The 22708-nt window shown below is 37.3% G+C and overlaps 1 protein-coding gene across 2 annotated transcripts in view; it reads right to left on the bottom strand.

Annotated features, from left to right (window-relative positions):
• LOC118831548 (SREBF chaperone) overlaps positions 1-22708 on the bottom strand; it is a 104583-nt gene that overhangs the window by 15896 nt on the left and 65979 nt on the right. For both annotated transcript variants that reach the window (XM_036738927.1, XM_036738928.1), the window contains exon 3: positions 7022-7151. In XM_036738927.1, coding sequence (XP_036594822.1) covers positions 7022-7151 — 130 coding nt within the window. The remainder of the gene's footprint in view (positions 1-7021; positions 7152-22708) is intronic.

Below are 22708 nucleotides of genomic sequence, written 5' to 3'. Positions count from 1 at the left end.
TGAATGGTCCAGACAATGGGTGCTACAGGAAATTCAGAAAACTCACAGATTGATATGAGTGCTGTGAAATGGCCAAAGGAGGCTTCATCACAGAAATCATCAAAACTATCTGGTACAGTTAAGGAACAGAACAGTACATGAAGAACAGTACCTATCAGATGAGCAAATGCAAAACCAGGTGAACTCAATATTATCAAGTGTTCTGTAAACCTATGAAAATAAACTAATGCTTTATAAAATGCTAGGAGGCTAGAAGACCCAATCAAAGACTTAACCTGTTCCATTCTTCCAACCCAAACTGGTCTGCCTCCTCCTTATGCAGCTTTGGTGGCAGTTCACTCCCAGGATTCATCAGATTTGTACCAGACTTTCAGTGACTTTACCTTACTACAGCTCAAAACTGAGCTCAAGTGATCCAGCAGCCTCAGCCTCTCTTGGGAGCCAGGATTATAGGAGTGTGCCACCCCATTGTATAGGGTATTTTAGTGATGAACTTTGTCAAAGGCTTCTTTTTCAGCACCAGTTGATGTGCTTTGGGAAGAGGGGGGTGTTTTTGTTTTTAATATGACTAATTGTGTTTATTATTTTCCTAATGTTAAGCCATATTTATATCTCTAGTATAAATCCAAATTGCTCATAGTGAATAATTTTTGGATTTATTACTGTAAGTTTTATGTTAGAATTTTATTTAAAATTTGTACATTAAGGAACTATGTTCCAAAAGTTACTAAACTGTGCATATCCTTTAACCCAGTTACTAAGCCTATACCCCAAAGAGATAAAAGAGGGAAAGGACCTATATATACAAATATGTTTATAGCAGCTCTTTCCAAAATATCCAAAACTAAAAATGAGGGGAATGTCCAGTTACTTAGGAACGGCTAAATAAATTATGGCATATGAAAGTTATGAAATATCACTGCATATTAGGGAATGAAAAAACAGTTTCAGAGGAAAATTGTGAAGATCTCTATAAGTTGATGAAGCATAAAGTGAGCAGAACTAGGAGAACAACTGATACAATGACAGCACTATAAATAAAAACATCTCTGAAAGACGCTGGAACTCTGATTAATGGAATGATGAACCTTGAGTCTAGAGGACTGAAAAAGACACATGCCACCCACATCCTGCCAGAGAAATAATTACCACATAAGACATGCTTTTTTGGACATGACCAATGTGGGAATTTGTTTTGCTGGACTGTGCATATTTGTTTTGAGATTTTTGCTTTTATTGTTCAATTAGGGGGAAGGACAGTGGGAAGGAAAGGTAACAAATGTTTACAAAAATAAAAATAAAATTTGTGTGTGTAAGAAATGGGAGGAGGAGTTTTATTTCCACAGAACTGAAGGTGTACTTCCCCCCTCCTCCCTGACCCCAGCTTTTTTGTATTGATGGGAAAAGTTAAAAGTGGATTTGAATTCATTCCATCGTCTAAAACATAAAGATAAAAGTTATATGGTTCAATTCTTTCAGATCAGGCATAATTAGGGAAGAATTGAAAAATAGAGGAGAAACTGATGCAAATGTGTTAGAGCAATAACTTATGATCTTAATGGGAAGATTTTACAAACAAGGGAGGAAATGCACGCAAGCTATTTAGAGCTAGCTTTAAGGATGTTCCTTAAGCAATGTGAGATCATAGTCATATCCTAAATCGGTTATTGGAATTTGCTATTCAAAGACTTAATGGGACTGTTAACTGACTTTTTCTGAGTCTAACTCCAGGTGTGAATATCAAGGAAGGCTGACCCAAGATGCCAGCAGCCCTGTGGGAGGGCAGGCATGAGCTGGAGGTATGAGTTCATGGTAAAGTTGAGATGGCAACTGTTCAGCACGTGCTGAGGTAGGACCCTCTTGACTTGATCCCCTTAACTGAAACCTGGCAGACTAGGCCTGGCTCAATGCAGCTTGCAGTTTGACACAGCCTCTGCCTGGAGTTGATAGGAAGCTGGGGAAAATATGGTCTCTTGGCGGCAAATTTCTATAATCAGAAGGTTTTGTAAGTACCGTAACAAATCTACTAAAATAACTGATTATGGAACATCTTAGACTACTACAGGACTGCGAGCAGTATTTTTGTATAGGTCTGTGTATAAGTTAGGTTTTTTTCTTGGTAATGGTATGGAAACAATTAGGTCAAGGGCTTATAAGAATATTATTTTGTTATTTGGTTAATATCAAGCTTGTCTAAAGCTTTGTTACAATTAGTAACGTTAAAAGAGGAATGGCTTGTAGTTTATTTTGTAAATGCCATCAAAGAAACATGGTATGACTAAAAGTTTATGATGTTATATGTACTGTGTTAAGAATTGGTTATCTAATGTATTTATGTATGTGCTGGAGTTTGCTGTTAATTCCTTAGTGAAATATCATCCTCCTGGCGAGGAAATTAATAATGAGTTAATGTAAAGTATAAGAAACTGGGTTCTGATGTGAATCTCTTAAACATGACAACTGGCCAAAGTTCCAATTCTGAATTTGTAAAAATGATCAGGGTGTAAGGATTAGAAATGGTAACTTAAAACTGTGCTAAGGTAACTTTTGTAGGAGAATGGAAAGAAAGCTGGTTCCTACAAGAAGGCAAGAAGATGCTGGAGATGGCTGGAACAAATACCAAGGACCAGAAGACTTCACTGATGTTGTTCCCTGCCAGACAGCCTTATGGGAAGAGACTTTTGAATCTTAAAGGGACAATTGAATTATCATTTTCTTTTGAGTCTCTGTATCTGTATTTACAAAGGGGACTGCCCCCTTTGATTTGTCAATGTGTCGATCAATCCTTCCCATATTTTTTTTTTTTCAGTATTTTGAAAGCTTTTTATTCCATGTATCTCAGAGATGATTGGTATTGGAATGGCAACATCTTTTAAATGTTATTCTTAAGTTTTTGTAAATCAATGTTTTTTTTTTTAATATTATTTTTTTTTCCTTTATTTATTTTTAGTTTACCACACACGGTTCTACATAGTTTTGAGTTCCAGTTTTTCTCCCCTCCCTCCGCCCTCCCTCCCCAAGACGGCATGAAGTCTCATATAACTGTCATGTATAACTTCGCATTGAATTAATTTATGCTCTAGTCAAGTCGTGGAGAAGAATTTTGACCAATGGAATGAATCATGAGAAAGAAGAAACAGAACCAAAAAAAAAAAAAACCCAAAACCAAAAACAAAAGAGAAGCAGAAAAGGCGAGCATGTAGTGTGCCTCAGTCTGTATTCAAACTTCGCAGTTCTTTCTCTGAATGAAGATAGCATTCTCCATCGTGAGTCCCCTGGAGTTGTCCCCGCCCCTTTAGGTTGCTGAGAGAAGCGCAGTATGTCAGGGTTGTTCCTCACGGAATCCACATATCTGTGGCTGTGCACAACGCTCTCCTGGCTCTGCTCCGCTCACCCAGCATTATGTCGTGTAGGTTTTTCCAGGTTGTTATGAAGTCTGCATCATCCCCATTTCTTATGGCACAATAGTATTCCATCACCTTCATATACCACAGCTTGTTCAGCCGTTCCCCAATTGATGGGCATCCCTTTGCTTTCCAATTCTTGGCTACCACAAAGAGAGCTGCTATAAATATTCTTGTACATATGGGTCCTTTTCCCGCTTGCGTGATTTCTTTGGGATACAACCCTAGAAGTGGTATTGCTGGGTCAAAGGGTATGAACATTTCTATAGCCCTTTGGGCATAGTTCCATAGTTCCATAGTTCCATAGTTCCTTCCCATATTTACTTAAAGGGGTGATGGTTAAGGGAAAAAAAAATTCAGATGAGAAAAGAGAGTAAGGGAGTATTAAAAATATGGAAACAAAAATTTGAATAAAAGAAGAGGGGGTAAATGTAAGAAATGGGAGGAGGAGTTTTGTTTCCACAGAACTGAAGGTATACCTCCCCCCTCATCCCCCACCCCAGCTTTAGCAGAAATCAGGCCTCAGGTGGGTCAGGTGAAAGGTCAGAAGGCTTGTACGCATGCTTAAATGAGCCATTGGAGGAGGGCATGACGGAGGCAGTCAGGCGGTTGTATCTGGCCAATGAAGAGCCTGGCGAGAGATTCAAGGTGAGGGTCTATTAAAAGACTGGCTTCCATCTGAGTCCTTTGTACTTTCTCCTGTACTCTGTTCAGGGGAGGTACCCATTTATTCAGGAGGAATAAATGTAAATTATAATCAAAACGTTCCTGACTTTCCAACAAGTCTTGCTTATTCCTAGACAAAAATTTATTAGAAAAGCAGATCATATATTTTTCATAGCTATGGGTAGGGGGCGAGTTTTTAACCAAACAATGGATAAAGGTGATTAGAAAACATGAAAGATAATTTTGATTATGGGGAATTTAAAAGCTTCCATATGAACACAAATCAATGTAACTAGGATAAAAAGGAAAGCAGTAAATTAGGGGAAAATATTTCTACGAACTATCTCCGATAAGGGGTCAATACCCAAAATATGTAAACATAAATAAGTGACAAAAAGCTGCTCCCAAGTAAATTATCTAAGAATACAGACAGTTTTCAAAAGAATTGCAAACTATTAACAACCATATAAAAGAATGTTCCAAATTTCTCATAATAACAGAAATGCAAGTCGCAACAACCCTAAGGTTTTATCCTATACCCAGAAAACTGACCAAAATGATAAAGGATTTGAAAAGTCAATATTGCACGAATCATAGAAAGATGGCCACACTAATGCATTTTTGGTAGAATCTCAACTAGTCCAACCATTCAGGAAATACATTTGCAATTAAAATACATGTAAAAAGAGTAAAGAAAATACCAACAACCTCTGATCCAGTGATTCCAGTGCTCAGTACGTAACCCAAGAAGGGCAAAGATAGAAAAATCCCAGATAGCATCACTTTTTTGTGATAGCAAAGAACTGAAAACTAAGATGCCAAATGACTGGGGAACAACAATAGAAACTGTAGCACAGGAACATAATGGAATATTATCTTGAAAAATACAAAGAAACACAGACTACAGGAAGTGATACAAAATGAAATAACCAAAACCAGGAAAACAGTATATGTAATGACAATTATGTAAATGTCAAGGACAATAACAAAATCAAAACTTTATAAATGGTTTATTTTTGTAAAGGTGCTATAAATGAAATGTATACCCTTTAACACATTTAAAATATACCGTCTTTCAACTCTAACTTCTCCAAGTCTGTTCAGTTCCCTATTTTCCTTATTTATCTTCATTAGATATGTACAATTTTTAGAGAGGAACAATTGTCTTAATAATACATGTAAGGGGCAGCTAGGTGGAACAGTTGATAGAGTACTTGGAATCAGGGAAATAGAGGACCTGGAATCAGGGGAACGGAGGACCTGGAATCAGGAAGACTAATCTTCCCAAGTTCAAATCCAACCTCAGACACTTACTAGATGTGTGACCCTGGGCAAGTCACTTCACCCTGTTTGCCTCAGTTTCCTCACCTATAAAATGATCCGGAGAAGGAAATGACAAACCACTCCAGTATCTTTGCCAAGAAAACCCCAAATGGGTTAACAAGAGTCAGAAATGACTGAAAAATGACTAAACAACAACAAAAAGTGAAGCCATGAGATATTAAGTAATTTGCCTAAGGTCCTATAGGTAGGCTGTTACAAAGGTGAAACTAAATCGTAAGTCTCCTAATAAATTAAATTTATACCAAAATGCCTCCCATAATTACATAAAGCAGTATAAAATGGACACACGTACACTAAACATTAATTTTTTCTTAACTAACAGCCCCAGAGTATTAAACAGTACAGAATCCAGAAAAATCTTGACAGACTAGAACATTAAGCTGACTCTATTAAGATAAAATCAATAGGGGTAAAGGTAAAGTCTTATATTTGTGTACCAAGAGAATTCAGCATCACAGGTAAAAGATGGAGGAGGATGCACCTGTCAGGCAGCAGTTAATCTGAAGAATATTTGGGGGGTTTAGTGGACTGTAAGATCAATTGTCATTTTGGTTTATGTTGCCAGGCACAGCTTCTAAGAATGAGGTCATTTTCCCACTATACTTTGCCATCATCAGAACTTATTTCAAGTATCTAAATTCTTTACACCAAAGTTTAAGAATAACATTGATAAGCTAGAGAGTGTCCTGAGAAAAACAACCAGAATGGTGTCCTGGTCATATGAGAAATACCTAAAGTAAATAAGTATGTTTGACTTGAAGAAAAGAATCAGAGGAGACACAATAGCTTTCTCCAGGTACGTTAAGGGCTGCCATGGAGAAAAGGCATTAGATTTGTTCTGTCTGGCTCCAGAGAGTAAAACTGACGGAAGTTACCAAGAGGCCGATTTAGGCTTGATGTCTGGAAAAACTTCCTAACATACAGCTATCCCAAAGTGGAATTGGCTACTCAACAGTGGGTGAGTTTCCCCTTCTTGGAGGCCTTCAGCAGTTGGAATGGCACTTGTCCCGTTCATTATAGGAAGGATTCCTGGATTAGATTAACCACTACCTATCATAAGGCATATGCCATCAGAGTCAGGGGTTCAAGTTTCATCTCTAACACATAATGCCTATGTGACCCTGGGGCAAGTAATTTAATCTCTTAATACTTCAAGCAACTCTAAGAGAATAGAATTACAGAGCAGGTGCTGATCTGCAATGGGAGGGGGAAGCGTTCTCACAACCAAATTTCCTATGCCAATGAAATTACAGACTGAAGCCAAAAAGAAAGAATAAAAAAATATAAAAATTCAACTTTACAATCATAAAGCTGACATCAAACTAATGTTAACTTTACTAAACGTACAATTGACAATTTTGCTTGCTTTCTAAGAATTTAGAAGGACTTTTGGAAAATGTTTCAGACGGCCAATTTTGTTTTAAACAAAAACTACCCAAGAAAGTTTGAAATAAACCATTTTCTCTCAATAAATTATCCTATAGCATACAGAGACATTCTAATTAATTCATTTCAAAATGGTCATTTTTATATTTTGGGACATAACTGAGGATTTTAGTTGCAAAGATCAAATAGATGATAGCTACTTTTGCCACTCAGAGACCTACCCAGTCTGGCTGTTCACTCCGATCCCTTTGTTCATGATCCGGGTCTGATGGAGGTGGTGAGTAATCCTTCACAGGGGTTGTGTATTCCACTGGTCCTGTTCCAGGCAAGGGAAGCTTCAATAGTGGATAGCTGGGGTATACAAACAGGCAAAAAAGTTAGGCTTTTTAGAAAATGGGTCTTTTCTCAGGCTACTTTTTAGTTTCAACTAAATTCCTCTCCAGCACAGCTAAAAGAAAAGCCTCAACAATATTAAAATCACAGAATTTGAAAGTTGGAAGAGACCTTAAAATAATCTAAGTCTAACCACATTTTAGAGCAAAATGAAGCTCAATGCCATGTAGCTACACGCAGATCCAGGGCTAGAATCTAACTCTAGGTTCTCTTTCCCCTACAGACTATTGTGACTCATAATACCTACAGGTAAATCCCAAATAGACTGCAATAGTATCAGTTCACACCCTGAACCACTACCATCGCTAGCTCACCGACTCATTAGAAAGACTAAGAGGGTACAGGTCTTCAGCGGAAGTTGTCCTTAAAAAGATCAGCATTCCTCTTACTCTAGGGGGATAGGAAGGAAAGGACAGGGTTGGGGGAAAGGAGTTCCAAAATGCCCCTGTGTTTACAGGGTCTAATGTATACGAACAGCTCTTTCTAGTTAACTAAGATGATTTTATGCTCATCAAGAAATTTTCTTGACCAGTTTTTGTTTAAAAGTGGTTACTTGGAGCCTACTTCATAAATTGCAATATCAAGTGTCGCATGTGGTTAGCTGCACAACAGTGGAACAGTCAAGGCTTCTATCCTAAAAAGAGGCAGATAGAAATAGTATAGACTCTGGCATCAATCAACATTGGCCCAAAACCACTGAAAACACACTTTTAATTCAAGATGAGACAATATATTTAAATGATGAGATAACAGACTTAATATTTAATAATGACATGAGATAATAGGTTTAAAACTGAAAGAGATTTCAGATATCATTTAGTAAAACCTTCCCATTTTACAAATTAGAAAACTGACATGATATATCAAGCATCTGGATTTCATTGAAAATATCAAGTTTATTCTCCAATGCTTTGCTGTTCCACAACAAGGATACTGGAAATTCCAATATTTTCAATCTAATTTCAATATTTTTATATTTCTAAGAAAATAGAAAGGATTGGAGATACATGAACCCATCAAGATGCCATAAGAGTTTCCCTATCACTTAGAGTTCTATTAGATCACTTTTTAAAAAATCACATTTTTTCCAATCAGCAAAAAGATTCCTTCTCTCCCTCTCACCCCATCTACCCACTCCCAATTGAGAATGAAAGAAAAACAAAACCTCTGTTATAACACGTAGTCTATCAAAACAAATTTCTGCATTGGTCCAGTCCTGTTTCCACTTCCTGTCCCTGGCAACCTATCAGGATGTGTGTGTATGTTGTCTTCCTTCTTTTAACCAGATGAGAGCGAGCTTGAAGTGTGAGCCACTCACCACCTCTAGCCCCTCCCTCTTTGTTTGCATTGATGTTTATTTGCATACCCTGGTTATGTGAGATAATTTTCCCCATACTTCCTCTCCCTTACCCCCTTTTTCAGTGTTTTCTTCTTTTCTTTGTATTTTTCTTTTTGAGATCATCATATTTCATTATTAATTAGTTCTCTCTAAAATGATGGTTGGTAATTATGCTGATCAGTTTCTATGTCTTTTAAAATTATTTGTCTTTACTACACTGTTGTTATGGTATTAACTGTTCTGGTTCAATTCACTTCACTTTGTATCAATTCATACAATGTCTTCCCAGGTTCCTCTTCATCATTTCTTACACCACAATAGTATTCCATTACATTTATATACCATAACTGATCCAACCGTCCCCCAATTTATTGGCACCCTCTCAATCCCCACTCTTTGCCACCTTAAAGATTTATAAATATTTGTGTACATCCTTAATCAGAGTTTGTTTTGCTTAGATCTAATCCTGCCCTTAATCTACTCTCCCTCCATTTCTTCCTTCTCCCCTTTCCTTTCTAGTTTCTTACTGAGTGAAAAGTATTTCTGTACCCAACTCTGTGTGTATGTAGGTATTCTTCCTTCCTTTAACCAGTTCAGATGACAGTGAGGTTGAAGTGTGAGCTACTTAACACCTCTACCCCTCCCCTTCCCCCCTTGCTCATCTAGATGTTTACATGAACATTCTGATTATGTGAGATAATTTTCCCAATACTTCCGCTTAATGTATTCTTCTCTTTGCATTCTTCTTTTTAAGTTTATCAGTACATTAACAGATTCACTCCCAGGAGCTGTCTAATTAAACTCACTCTATGACTCTTGATGATAAAAGAGTTCTAAGGAGGTTAAATCCATCATTTCCCCTAGTAGAATATAAAGTTTGTCCTTGTTTATTATTAGTTCTTTGTGATTGTTCACTCATATTTACTTTTGTGTTTCTCTTGATTTAAATCTTGTTAAAACTTCAAAGTTTCTACATATCTATAATCTATTCATTAAGAAAGCTTGCAATAGGGACAGCTAGATGGAGCAGTGAGTGGAACACCGGCCCTGGAGTCAGGAGGACCTGAGTTCAAATACGGCTTCAGACACTTAACACACTTACTAGCTGTGAGAACTTGGGCAAGTTACTTAACCCCAATTGCCCTGCCTTCCCCCCTCCAAAAAAGAATGCTTGCAATCCTCTATTTCATTGACGTCCAAAGTCCATTTCCGCCCCCCGCAGAGTTATAATCAATTTTGCTAGGTAATTTCTTCTTGGCTATAAGCCTATGCCTTTGCCTTCTGGAATATCATATTCCTTGCTCTCTGCTCTTCATAGTGGTGGCTGCTTAATCATGTGTGTTCCTGACTGTGGCTCCTTGATACCTGACTTCTTTCTTTCTAGCTGCTGGCAGCATATTCATTGACCTGGAAGCTCTGGATTTTGTCTATGGTGTCCCTAGGAGTGTGCATTTTAAAGTTTCAGGAGATGACAAGCAGATGCTTTCTTTTTCTACTTTGCCCACTGCTTCTAAGAGAAGGAGAGACTAGGGAAAGGGATACGGTGAGAAATGTAGGTAATTTTTTAAAATGTCAAATATTTTTAAAAGGGTCAGTGATTGAGGCTTTGCATTTAAAAGATGTTGATGCAAGGATGCAGCTAAATGGTAACATAAACAATGCTGGCAATCTACCTTGACAGCCAGAATTTTATCAAGTAAATATTCAAAATCAAGACAGAAATTTATCAAATACCCATGTACAATGGCTATCTCAGTACAGCCCTGAATGTCCTAAGAGTTGCTAAACCCACAAACTGGTATATCATAGTTTTGAGCCAGGGCACTGCTCAAGAAGAATCTTACAACAGTGAGTCTGAGAGATGGTGGCACAAAAGCACAATGTTCTAATTAAACTACCTTTAAAAGCTATGAACTTTTCTTGAAGCTTGCACAACTATACCTAGCTTCATCTTATAAATTAATTTCCCCAAAATTATATGTGCATTTAATTACAGTATATCATGGTACAGAGATGACACTGGGCTATCAAAGGCCATTCTAATCCGACACAACAAAAATAAATAAAATAAACAGCAATTATTAGACGCTGAATAGGTACCAGCCACTGTACTAAAATCTGGAGATACAAAGAAAAAAATTAGTCCTTGTCCTCAAGGAGTTGACATTACATTACAGGAAGAAATATATACAATGAAAATTAAATACAAAGCAGATACAAAGTATCTAGGAAGAGAGTACTAGTAACTCAGAGAATATAAACTCTGGAAAGTTACCAACTACCAGGAAAACCTTTAAGTACAGGCATAATAACAGACTTCACTGTCTTGTCATCTGAGCAGCAAGCCAGCACCAACCTTTCCAATCATGCCACTCGGTGAGAGAAACCATTCTTGCTTTCCAGTTTCTCTTTGAGTGTTCTTCTCTCATTAAAAATGTCAGCTAATTGAAGGCAGGGGCTGACTTCTTTGTACCTAGTACGTATTAAGTGCTTAGGAAATGTTTTATCTAAGTTCAGAGAAATCCATCAAAAGGTTAGCATGAGGGCAATAAATGTATTTGGTCTCAACAATTCAAAAAGACCATTAACTAAGAAGCAAGAAAATCAAAATCTCAGCTTTTGAGGAAAGGAGGCTGTTATGCCATTGAAGGACAATACTCAGCAATATCACAGATCTCTGAGGTAAAATTACCAGCTTCAGAATTGTGTACATGAGGCTTTCTTAAAGACAGATATAATTATAACTTATTTATTCCTCTGTAAGGTAGTGGTGTCAAACTCAGATAGAAATAGGGGTCACTAAACCATACATAAGAATCCCTGCAGGCCACATACTGTCTTAGAAAACCATACATTAACATTCTATATGTTCTATTACATTTTTATTTATTTTGTTAAATATTTCACAATTATATTTTAATCTGATTCAGGCAGCACCTTAGGAGTGTTGCCCAGCAACATATCTGACACCTCTGCTGTAAGGTACTCTTAACTTACCCTCAGATTCAATATGTAGGAACTGAGACCTAAGGGAAAAATTATGCCTGTGGTTATAAAATGATAAATGGCTGGGCTGAGAGCAGTGCCAAAGACTATCAGCTGTCTATTTATTATAAAAATTCCTACTATGTTACCAAGTTTATCAATTTATTATAGAATCATAGAATGTTGAGAACTGGAATGGGACCTCAGGGGGAAAAAACCCTGGCCCAAACTTCATTCTATAGGTATGGAAAGATGGAGGCTCAAAGGAGTCAAGCTGACTTGCTTATGGCCATAGAGCTGGTTAGCGGTACGGCCTGGACAAAAATGCAAGTCACTGGACATTCAAGAAATTTATAATTTATAATCCTGTACTGCTGCCTGAACAAGGAGAACAGACTAAAGACCAGATTAAAACCAACTGCTATCTTTTCACTGCTATGTCTAAGTCTTGAGGGATGTGTTCTTTGCTGTCACTTAGGACATAAATGAAATTCCATGACAGAAGTTGAGAACAGGGTAATAAATACAGGGAGAAAAACACATCAGAAAATATTAGATCCCTTTAAACTACTTGTGACCCAACTAAAGAATCCTGCTTAGTTGTCAATCTACCTTTCTCAATTCAGAAACATCCAAATATCCTTTATAATTTTCTTGTTCTTCATAGCCCAGGTCAATCTGTCTACACAAACAGAATAAACAATAGCAGTGCCCCACAAACCAATAAGTGCTTGGCACATAGTTACTTTAAAAAATGCTAGCTGACTGAAACTGATAAGTCATAGGAAAAGCTACTGTGCAGTAGGGGATAGAGAGTAAATTAGGAGGGAGTACAAGAGTTGTCTTGCTACTGCTGAATCACCAAAATCCTGTCATTTTAACTTTTCTAAAATTCTATTCAGGTCGTTAACTTTCTTTCCACCATTTCTAAACTATTTATTCTCATTTTGTTTCTGTAAAGAGCATTTTTGCAGTTATAGTACATTCCTTAACATTTTGACATTAAGTAGTTTCAGAAAGGAGGGACGTAAGAAAAGTGGTGCAAAAAAGACAGACTTTTATATATATTTTTAAAACCAGTATCAAATAGTTTGATGATTATTGCTTTAGAGTACAGTTCAAAGTCTAGAATGTTATTCCCTCTTCATTCTCACCTTTTTCATGATTTCCCTGTAATCCTAAATCTCTTTGTTTATCCCCTTGAATTATTATTCTTTTTAGTTCCATAAAATATCCCTTTGGTAAATGTGTTTTTGGTACTACTGTCATTTTTATTACACTGGTACATCCTAATCACAGGCACTGAATATTTCTTTATTTTTCAAGGAGTTTCACAATTTTATCTACGTAGATCTTGAGTATGTTTAGATAGACAGGGACTGGCCTTCCATTAGCGTCTCCTGGTGCTTATTTCTGAGAGTTGTCTGTAGCTCACTATTGTGCTGAATCTGTTAATTATTGCAAACAGTTTAAATGCTCATTGCTTAGGATTTTCTAGGTGAACTATCGTATATATCAATCAGCAAACAGGGCTAGTTTTGTTTCCTCTTTATCGTCTTTACGCCTTTAATTTCTTTCTTGTCTTAAAGCTATTACTAAAAATCCTACAAAAATCAAATAAGTGGAGAATGGGGGCATCCTTCCTTTAATCATATATTTAATGGGAAAGGTTCTACTGTTCCCACTTGTATTTGATACTACTTTTAATTTTAGATGGATACTTTTAATCACATTAAGACCTTCAATGCCTATATTTTGTGGAGTATTTGATTTTTTGTCAGGGTTTTTGTGCATTTTTTAAAAGTATAAATGTTATATTTTTCAAAGACTTTTGCTGTGCCAATTGGTATAATAATATGGTTTAGGCTGCTTTTCCTCTGAATGATTATGCAAATTGTTTTCCTAATGTTTAAGCCAACTTCATACCCAAGCATTCCAATATTCTATAAAAAGTTTGAAATAAACAGGAAAAGAGTCCTACCAAATTCCTTCTACAATATAATCTTGATACCAAAACAAGGAAGAATCAAAACAAAGAAAACTACAAACTAATAAATCTAATGAACACTGACGCAAATATTTTAAGTAAAATATTAGCAAGGAGCCTATAGCAACACATGCCAAAGATGCTATACTATGACAAGGTTGGATTTAGGTCAGGAATGCAGAGCTGGTTTAATAGTAGTAAAATTATAAACTTAATTAACCACATAAACAACAAAATCAACAAAATAATGATTATATCAACAGATGCAAAAAAATCCCCAACAACTTTTGACAAAATACAATATCCATTTATGTTTAAAAAAAAAACACTAGAAAACACAAAGGATTATATGGAACTTCCCATAGAGTAATTGATAGCATATACCTAAAACTAAAAGATAACATTCATTATATGTAAAAGATAAACGAGGATTTTTTTCCAATAAATTCAGGGGTAGAGTAATATCCACTGTCGCCACTTCTATTTGATATAGTGTTAGAAATGCTAGCTATAGTAATAAAAAGAAAAAGAAATCAAGGAAATAAGCACAGGAAAAGAGGAAACAAAATTATTATTTTTTGAAAGAGGAAATAAAATCATCACATTTGAAGATGATACAATGGTTCCCATAGAGAACCATAGAAAGCCAACTAAAAAGCCAAATGAGATTAACTTTAGCTAAATTGCAATGTATAAAATAAACGCACACAAATTATTAACATTTCTGTATATTACCAACAAAATCTAGAAGGAAGAGACAGAGAAATTCAATTTAAAAGAACTACACAAAATGTAAAATAGTTGGAAGTCTATCTGCTGACACAAATCTGAATTACTGGAGAAATATTAATTGTTCATCGGAAATATAAGCCAATATAATGTCAATATTACCTAACTTCAATTCAGTGACATACCAAACTACCAAAAAATTATTTTAGAGAGCTAGAAAAAAATAATAAAATTTACATGGAGAAACAAAAGAAACAAAGAAAACAAGAAAATTAGCAAAAAAAAAGTAGGAAAGAAGGCAGAGCAGTATCAAACATAAAACTATATTAAAAAGCCATAATCACCAAAACAATTACTAGGTAAGAAATGGGGGGGAGGGGGGCGAGCCAAGATGACGACTGGAAAGCAGGGACTTGTGTAAGGTCGCCCCCAGGTCCCTCCAAACCCCTATAAAAATGGCTCTGAACAAATTCTAGAGCTGCAGAACACACAAAATAGCAGAGGGAAGCAGGGTTCCAGACCAGGACAGCCTGGATGGTCACTGGGAAGAGTCTATTGCACGGAGCTGGGAGCAGAGCACAACCCAGTGTGGGCTATGCCAGGACCAACCAGACCAGGAGCCGGGTGGAACAGGCCCTAGAGCCCTGAATCAGTGAGCTGTGGCAGTTACCAGACTTCTCAACCTACAAACACCAAAGACAATAGAGAAGGTTAGTGGGAAAAGCTACTGGGGCCAGAGTGAAAGGAGTTTGCAGTGAGCCACCTCCCCGGGGACAGCAGAGGTGGTGCAGCTCTGAGGACAGAACTACAGCTGCAAGTGCTTCTGGCCCCAGGCCCACCTGGTGGGAGGAATTAAGTGGTGGTTCAGAGGAGTAGTGCAGAGCCTGCTGAAGATCTGAGTCCAGTCCGGGTTGGGGGTTCTTGGGGAAGGAGGAGTACTGGTGTGGCAGAGCTGGCTGTATAGAAATAGCTCTGAAAACAACAGCGCATCCCCTCAAGCATGGAACAAAGTACTCTTTACAAGCAGTCATACCCCAACGAAAAACTGAAGGGTCAAGTAAGTTGGCTGGGAATATGGCCACGCAGCAAAAACAGACTCAGATTCAGTCTTAGACTTTGGAATCTTTCTTTGGTGACAAAGAAGACCAAAACATACAGCCAGAAGAAGTCAACAAAGTCAAAGAGCCTACATCAAAAGCCTCCAAGAAAAACATGAACTGGTCTCAGGCCATGGAAGAGCTCAAAAAGGATTTGGAAAAGCAAATTAGAGAAGTAGAGGAAAAATTGGGAAGAGAAACGAGAAGGATGCGAGAAAACCATGAAAAACAAGTCAATGACTTGCTAAAGGAGACCCAAAAAAATACTGAAAAATACACTGAAGAAAACAACACCTTAAAAAATAGACTAGCTCAAATGGCAAAAGAGCTCCAAAAAGCCAATGAGGAGAAGAATGCCTTGAAAGGCAGAATTACCCAAATGGAAAAGGAGGTCCAAAAGACCACTAAAGAAAATACTACCTTAAAAATGAGATTGGAGCAAGTGGAAGCTAGTGACTTGATGAGAAATCAAGATATTATCAAACAGAACCAAAGGAATAAAAAAGTGGAAGACAATGTGAAATATCTCATTGGGAAAACCACTGACCTGGAAAATAGATCCAGGAGAGATAATTTAAAAATTATTGCACTACCTGAAAGCCATGATCAAAAAAAGAAATTTCAAGAAATTATCAAGGAGAACTGCCCTGATGTTCTAGAGCCAGAGGGTAAAATAGGAATTGAAAGAATCCACCAATCGCCTCCTCAAAAAGATCCCCAAAAGAAAACTTCTAGGAATACTGTTGCCAAATTCCAGAGCTCCCAGGTCAAGGAGAAAATACTGCAAGCAGCCAGGAAGAAACAATTTGAGTATTGTGGAAACACAATCAGAATAACACAAGATCTAGCAGCTTCTACATTAAGGGATCAAAGGCCTTGGAATATGATATTCCGGAGGTCATTGGAGCTATGACTAAAACCTAGAATCACCTACCCAGCAAAACTGAGTATCATGCTCCAAGGCAAAATATGAACTTTCAATAAAATAGAGGACTTTCAAGCTTTCTCAGTGAAAAGACCAGAGCTGAATAGAAAGTCTGACTTTCAAACACAAGAATCAAGAGAAGCATGAAAAGGTAAACAGGAAAGAGAAATCATAAGGGACTTACTAAACTTGAACTGTTTTGTTTACATTCCTACATGGAAACATGTGTAATTCATGAGACCTAAGATTATGAACAAATTATTTCTTAAAAGCTCAGTCTCCTCTATAAAGTAGAAATAATAATTTTTAAAATAATCTACTTGAGTGCTTTATGAAGGGCAATAACTGATGGTAAAGTATTCTGGTTAACAGAAAAAAATTAATTCACTAGAACTCTAGGGGAGGATTACATTAGTACCCATATATTTCAGCACTGATGATTGGAGTCCCATGATGAGTCTTAAGGAGGTTCTTTCCCTTATAAGGGTGGACCATTTCTATGGCCCTATAGTAGTCTAAAAACTGCATTAAGTACTTTTCTGTAGGAATATTTTATATATCTGAGTCACCCTAGTTCAGGTTTAAGCTTGCCATCCAACTGAGCTAATTTGTTAAAATCCACACCCTCAAAGCCAGCAAAGGGAAAGGAAACGGTACTAAAATTGATTTGGATTTTCCTTCATACTATAAAGGCAGTGATGACAACTACATGGTTAGTATAGTACAGTATAATTAATCAAAACCCTTTTGGAAGTATAATGAGCACAATAAAGCATAAGGGAAAAGGCATGGCTTTACTCTATTCTCTCCTTGTATGTGACAACCAATGTCCTTTAAAAAAAAAAAGGAATACCTTTTCATCATACAATTTGGGGAATTGAGGGGGTTCAGAAGTAGGGGTGAGACAACACATGAGATTGAAAGGCAGAAAGCACAGTGTTCCTAATTTCAGCCCTACCACTAATTGGCTGTAAAACTTTAGAACATGTCACTATCACATTGTGCCTCAGTTTCTCCTTTGGTAAATTAAAGAAGAAATAAAAGACTATAAAGAACTTAAAACGTCATAAAAGCCATTACAAAAGTACAAAACAATGTTATGTCCAAGGCTGATAGTTAGAAAAACATGAAGCAATCCCTCGGGGGGGGGGGGGGGGGGGGCTCTGAAAAAATCCGAGGTCAAAAAAAGGCTAGAATGAAGCACAATTTGTTATAACTACCTCAGAAATTCCATCAATAAACCACGATGAGAACATCTCTTGGAACTGTTTTTAGAACCAGCTTATTCCTAAGATTACGCAGGCAAAATAAAGAAGAAAAACGTGCCCACAGACTTTAGTGCATACGTTAGGATGCTGAAAATATGAACAGACCTAGCAGTAGTTTATGTTACTGGAGACTAAGAGATGAATCTATTTAAAACAGAACTATATGCTCCCATTTCTAGAAAGGAGGGGGCTTTCTTAGAAAGAGGAAAGCGATAAAAATGGAGAGTGGAGCATTACAAAATGCAAAATGGATAATTTTGATTATGTTAAATTGAAATGTTTTTGTACAAAAAAAGCCAATGCAACAAAGATTAGGAGGGAAGCAGAGAATTGGGAGAAAAGCTTTACCACTAGTATCTCTGATAAAGGCCTCATTTCTAAAATATACAGGGAACTGAGCCAAATATATAGGAATACAAGTCATTCCCCAACTGAGAAATAGTTAAAAGATATGAACAGGCAGTTTTCAGAGGAAGAAATTAAAGATATCTATAGGCATATGAAAAAATGTTCAAAATCACTACTGATTAGAGAAATGCAAATCAAAACAACTCTTAGGTACCACATCTCTCCTGTCAGATTGGCTAAAATGACAAAACAGGAAAATGATAAATGCTGGAGAGGATGTGGGAAAATTGGAACATTGTTACATTGCTGGTAGAGTTGTGAACTGATCCAGCCATTCTGGAGAGCAATTTGAAACTATGCCCAAAGGGCTATAAAAATGTTCATACCCTTTGACCCAGCAATACCACTTCTAGGGTTGTACCCCAAAGAGACCACACAAGTGGGAAAAGGACCCATATGTACAAAAATATTTATAGCGGCTCTTTTTGTGGTAGCTAAGAATTGGAAATCAAGAGGATGCCCATCAATTGGGGAATGGCTGAACAAGCTGTGATATATGAAAGTAATGGAATACTATTGTGCTATGGGAAATGGGGATGATACGGACTTCATAACAACCTGGAAAAACCTATACGACATAATGCTGAGTGAGCGGAGCAGAGCCAGGAGATTATTATACACAACCACAGATATATGGACTCTGTGAGGACTAACCCTGATAGACTTTGCTCTTCTCAGCAACACAAGGTGCAAAGACAACTCCAAAGGACTCACGATGGAGAAAGCTATCTACATCCAGAGAAAGAACTATGAGAACTATGAAGTACGAATGCAGATTGAGGTATACTTTATGCTTGCCTTTTTTTCCCCTTTTTTCCTCTCTTTTGTTTTTGGGGTTTTTTTTGGTTCTGTTTCTTCTTTCTCATGATTCATTCCATTGGTCATAATTCTTTTCCACAACTTGACTAGTGTGTAAGTTAGCTCAATGCGAAGTTATACATGGAAGATATATCAGGTTCCATGCCGTCTTGGGGAGGGACAGGGGGAAGGAGGGAAGAAAATCTGGAACTCAAAATTATGTAGAACACAGTGTTGTAAACTAAAAATAAAAAATAAAAATTATTAAAAAAAAAAAGAAAATGGAGAGAGTGAAAACTCTTTTGTACCTGACAAAGTTTTATCTTCTGTAGAAAATTTCCCATCAAAATGATATACCATCTTATTAGCCCCAATCACCCTTTGTTGGTGCATTCTACAGACAATGTGTAAGCCTAACAAAGCCCACCTTTTAACTTTAACAAAGGTATCAGAGACTTCATAGGTATACTTACTCAACCTCATCAGACAGAACAGAGAGAGAAGAGGTAGGGCAACAAATTCCTTACACTTATAAAACTATCTGAAGTTTAGAAAGAGAAAAATCAAATCATAAAGGAAAAACAAACTGAGATTATGAGAGAACAATTCATAGCTAAACGTTGCTTTAAGGATTATTAAAAAAAACTTTCCTAGTAACAGCCTTAGAAGTTAAGCAGCATGAGTGTAATTAGCTCCATTTTATTTTTTTATTTTTTATTTTTTTAATTTAATATATTTAGTTTTCAGCATTGATTTTCACAAGAGTTTGAATTACAAATTTTCTCTCCATTTCTACCCTCCCGCCCACTCCAAGATGGCGTATATTCTGGTTGCCGTGTTCCCCAGTCAGCCCTCCCTTCTGTCACCCCACTCCCTTCCTGTCAACCCACTCCCCTCCCATCCCCTTTTCCCCTTCCTTTCTTGTAGGGCAAGATAAATTTCTACGCCCCATTGCCTGTGTATCTTGTTTTCTAGTTGCATGCAAAAACTTTTTTGTTGTTTTTGAACATCTGTTTTTAAAACTTTGAGTTCCAGATTCTCTCCCCTCTTTCCTTCCCACCCATCCTCCCCAAGAAGTCAAGCAATTCAACATACGCCACTTGCGTGTCATTATGTATAACCCTTCCACAATACTCATGTTGTGAAAGACTAACTATATTTTGCTCCTTCCTAACCTCTCCCCCTTTATCCAGTTTTCTCCCTTGACCCTGTCCCTTTTTGAAAGTGTTTGTTTTTGATTACCTCCTCCCCCTATCTGCCCTCCCTTCTATCATCCCCTCTTTTTTATCTTCTTCCTCCTTCTTTCCTGTGGGGTAAGATACCCAATTGAGTGTGTATGGTATTCCCTCCTCAGGTCAAATCTGATGAGAATTAGCTCCATTTTAAATGTGAAGCAGATTTAGACTCAACCTAAAGAGAAATTTCTCAAACAATGAGAGCTCCTCAGTAGATCTGGGCTTCTTTGGGAGGTGATGAGTATCCCCTTGCTAGAGGGCCTCAAGCAAGGACCCTTTGTTGGGCATGTTTTATGGGAGGATTCCCTTTCAAGTGTGGATTCAACCAGAGGGCCTTTACCAACTCATTTTCCATGATTCTGGCACAGAATGAACGCTGGAAAAGCTGAGGCCAACTACCTGAGCTTTCTTCTACAGATACAAAGAAGGTATACAGCATTTGTGAAAAACCTATAAAACTTTCTGTTTACCACATTCTGTTATTTCCAATCCTAGTAGAAGAATGCGTTTCTCTTTTAGACCCCCAATTCGAAGTTCTTAAAATTTTCCTATTTATATTCTCCATACAGTCTTAAAAGTTTTTTTTCTAAATCTACTTGACAAATTAGTTCTGCTGCTCAATACCTTCATAATTTTGTGCTTACCACAAAAAGCCAGAAGACTTCTCACTCCAGAAACACTTAGTATGGAAAAGTCCAGAGTGGAATTTAAGAGTCCAACCCCAAAAGAAGAGGCCACTAATCAAGTGTCTGCACAGGTATGTGCTTTCTCATGAGATGAAAAACTCTGGTTCTCCACTCCACAAAGTCAAAATGCCACAAGGAGCAAGTAGCACCCATCTCTCAGACCATTCTCCAATGGTAGAGGGAACAGAATTAGTGGTATATGCTTTCGTTACACACTGATAGCCCTAAGAGCCAGGTCCCAGATCTCCTGCCAAGAAAGAAAAAACAGAGAAATGGAGAAAACAATAAACTAACACATATAATATTTTAAGGTTTACAAAGCATTTTGTCACAAGGTAAAGGAAGTAATACTAGTATCCCTATTTTACAGATCAGCAAACTGAGGCTCAAAGTAATTTAGTGACTTGGCCATAGTCACAAAACTGAGGAAGAAGGAAAGGAGGTGGAATGGGGGAAAGGAAAAAATAAAAGGTAAAATTACAGTGAGGATGAAAGCCTGCTCAAGCAGAGAACCAAAAGAGCACAACTGAAGAGGAGATGAGATTTTAGAGACATTCTTGGGCAATACCAACACCACCATATGATTTAAATTTTTTGCTAGGGTAATAAAGATAGGGCCTTAAAATGCTGGAGAATCTCAAACTCAAAACTACAAGGAAAAAGATGAGCAGAGAAATGTCCCTTTTAATCTCTATTGGGCCTGCCACCAAGAGAAGAAGGCAGAACTCTTAAATCAACAGAGGAAAGGAAGAAGTTAAATGCTTTCCAAAAGATCACTAAAATGAAAACAGAAACCTGAAAGAGCTGAAGGAAAAGGGCTGGAGAAATGTGAAATGGTAACTTATTTGAGAAATTCTTCATTTACAAGGTGATCAGTCAAATGAGGAAGGCTGGACTAGACGACATGTAAGGTCTGTAATACTTTGGATCTAGGCTCCTATGATCTGGAGGGGTATGTGGAAGGTGCTGAGTCCTCCAATCCTATCTGGCAGAGGTCTCTGTAACTCAAACCTGCTCTTTTGGTTAATAATTCAGAACCACTTTCCTTAGCTTGAGAACAGGCTGTAGAAAAATAAATTAAATGCATTATATTGTAGTGATTCTTTGTCTTATGTATCTGACAGGCAAGACTAAGCCAGAGAGCCCAGAAAGTTCCTTAACTCAACAGCATGTACACATATTTCCTAGTGCGCAACAATAAACTATGCTATGCAACTGTCATATATATTAACATGTCATATGTATTAAGAGCAGAGGTTTCTGCTGCCTAATTATTATAAAGTGTAAAAATAGCCACTTTATTCATTCCATGGGCATATTTGCTGCACGTTTCATCAGACCTTCCCAAAGGAGGCAGTCACTGCTCTTAAGGAAGAAAAGAAATTAGAAGAATAGAAGAATCATTGAATGCAGCTCGTTAAGGCCATTTAACCAGCTCTCCCAGCCCTTCAGCATAACCACTGCCTTTGAGCAATGAGACACAAATTACAAACTGAAAGCAACAAGTTACATGTCTCAAATGCTGCAGCTGCTATGGTTCTGTCAAAAGCTTTATATCTTCAACTACCATGTTAGATCAAGTTTCAGTATCGTATACATTGTCAAATACAGTCACAAAATGGAATGTTTACATCCGATCCTTCCACTTGGATACTCCAAAAAGCTACCTTGACTCTGCTGTATCTTATCTTTAATGAGTCAGCCCAGGAAGGCAAAGAGGCAAAAAAAAAAAAAAAAAAGTCATAACTAGGTTGGGTAACATCTTTTTGCTACAAGGAAAAAAGCATTTGACCTTTGGGCAAGGCAAACATGTATTTTTCCCTTCAGGAACAACATTAAAGCTAACGACAACAATGAAGAGTGTGATAGAGTAGACAGAGAACTGGCCCTGGAGGCAGGAGACCTAGGCTCCAATCTTACCATGACCCTTACAAGCTCCTGGGTAAATCACAAACTTGATCACAACTTGGAGATGATAACAACAGCTGCGCTAACTATATACAAGGCGGTTGTCATAAAAATAGTTTGCTAGTCTTACTGCACTACACAAACAGCTTT

Source organism: Trichosurus vulpecula, chromosome 9 (genome assembly GCF_011100635.1).
Source record: "Trichosurus vulpecula isolate mTriVul1 chromosome 9, mTriVul1.pri, whole genome shotgun sequence".
Taxonomy (NCBI): Eukaryota; Metazoa; Chordata; class Mammalia; order Diprotodontia; family Phalangeridae; genus Trichosurus; species Trichosurus vulpecula.
Note: the sequence above shows the minus strand (reverse complement) of the source record. Positions and strands in the feature narration are given on the sequence as shown.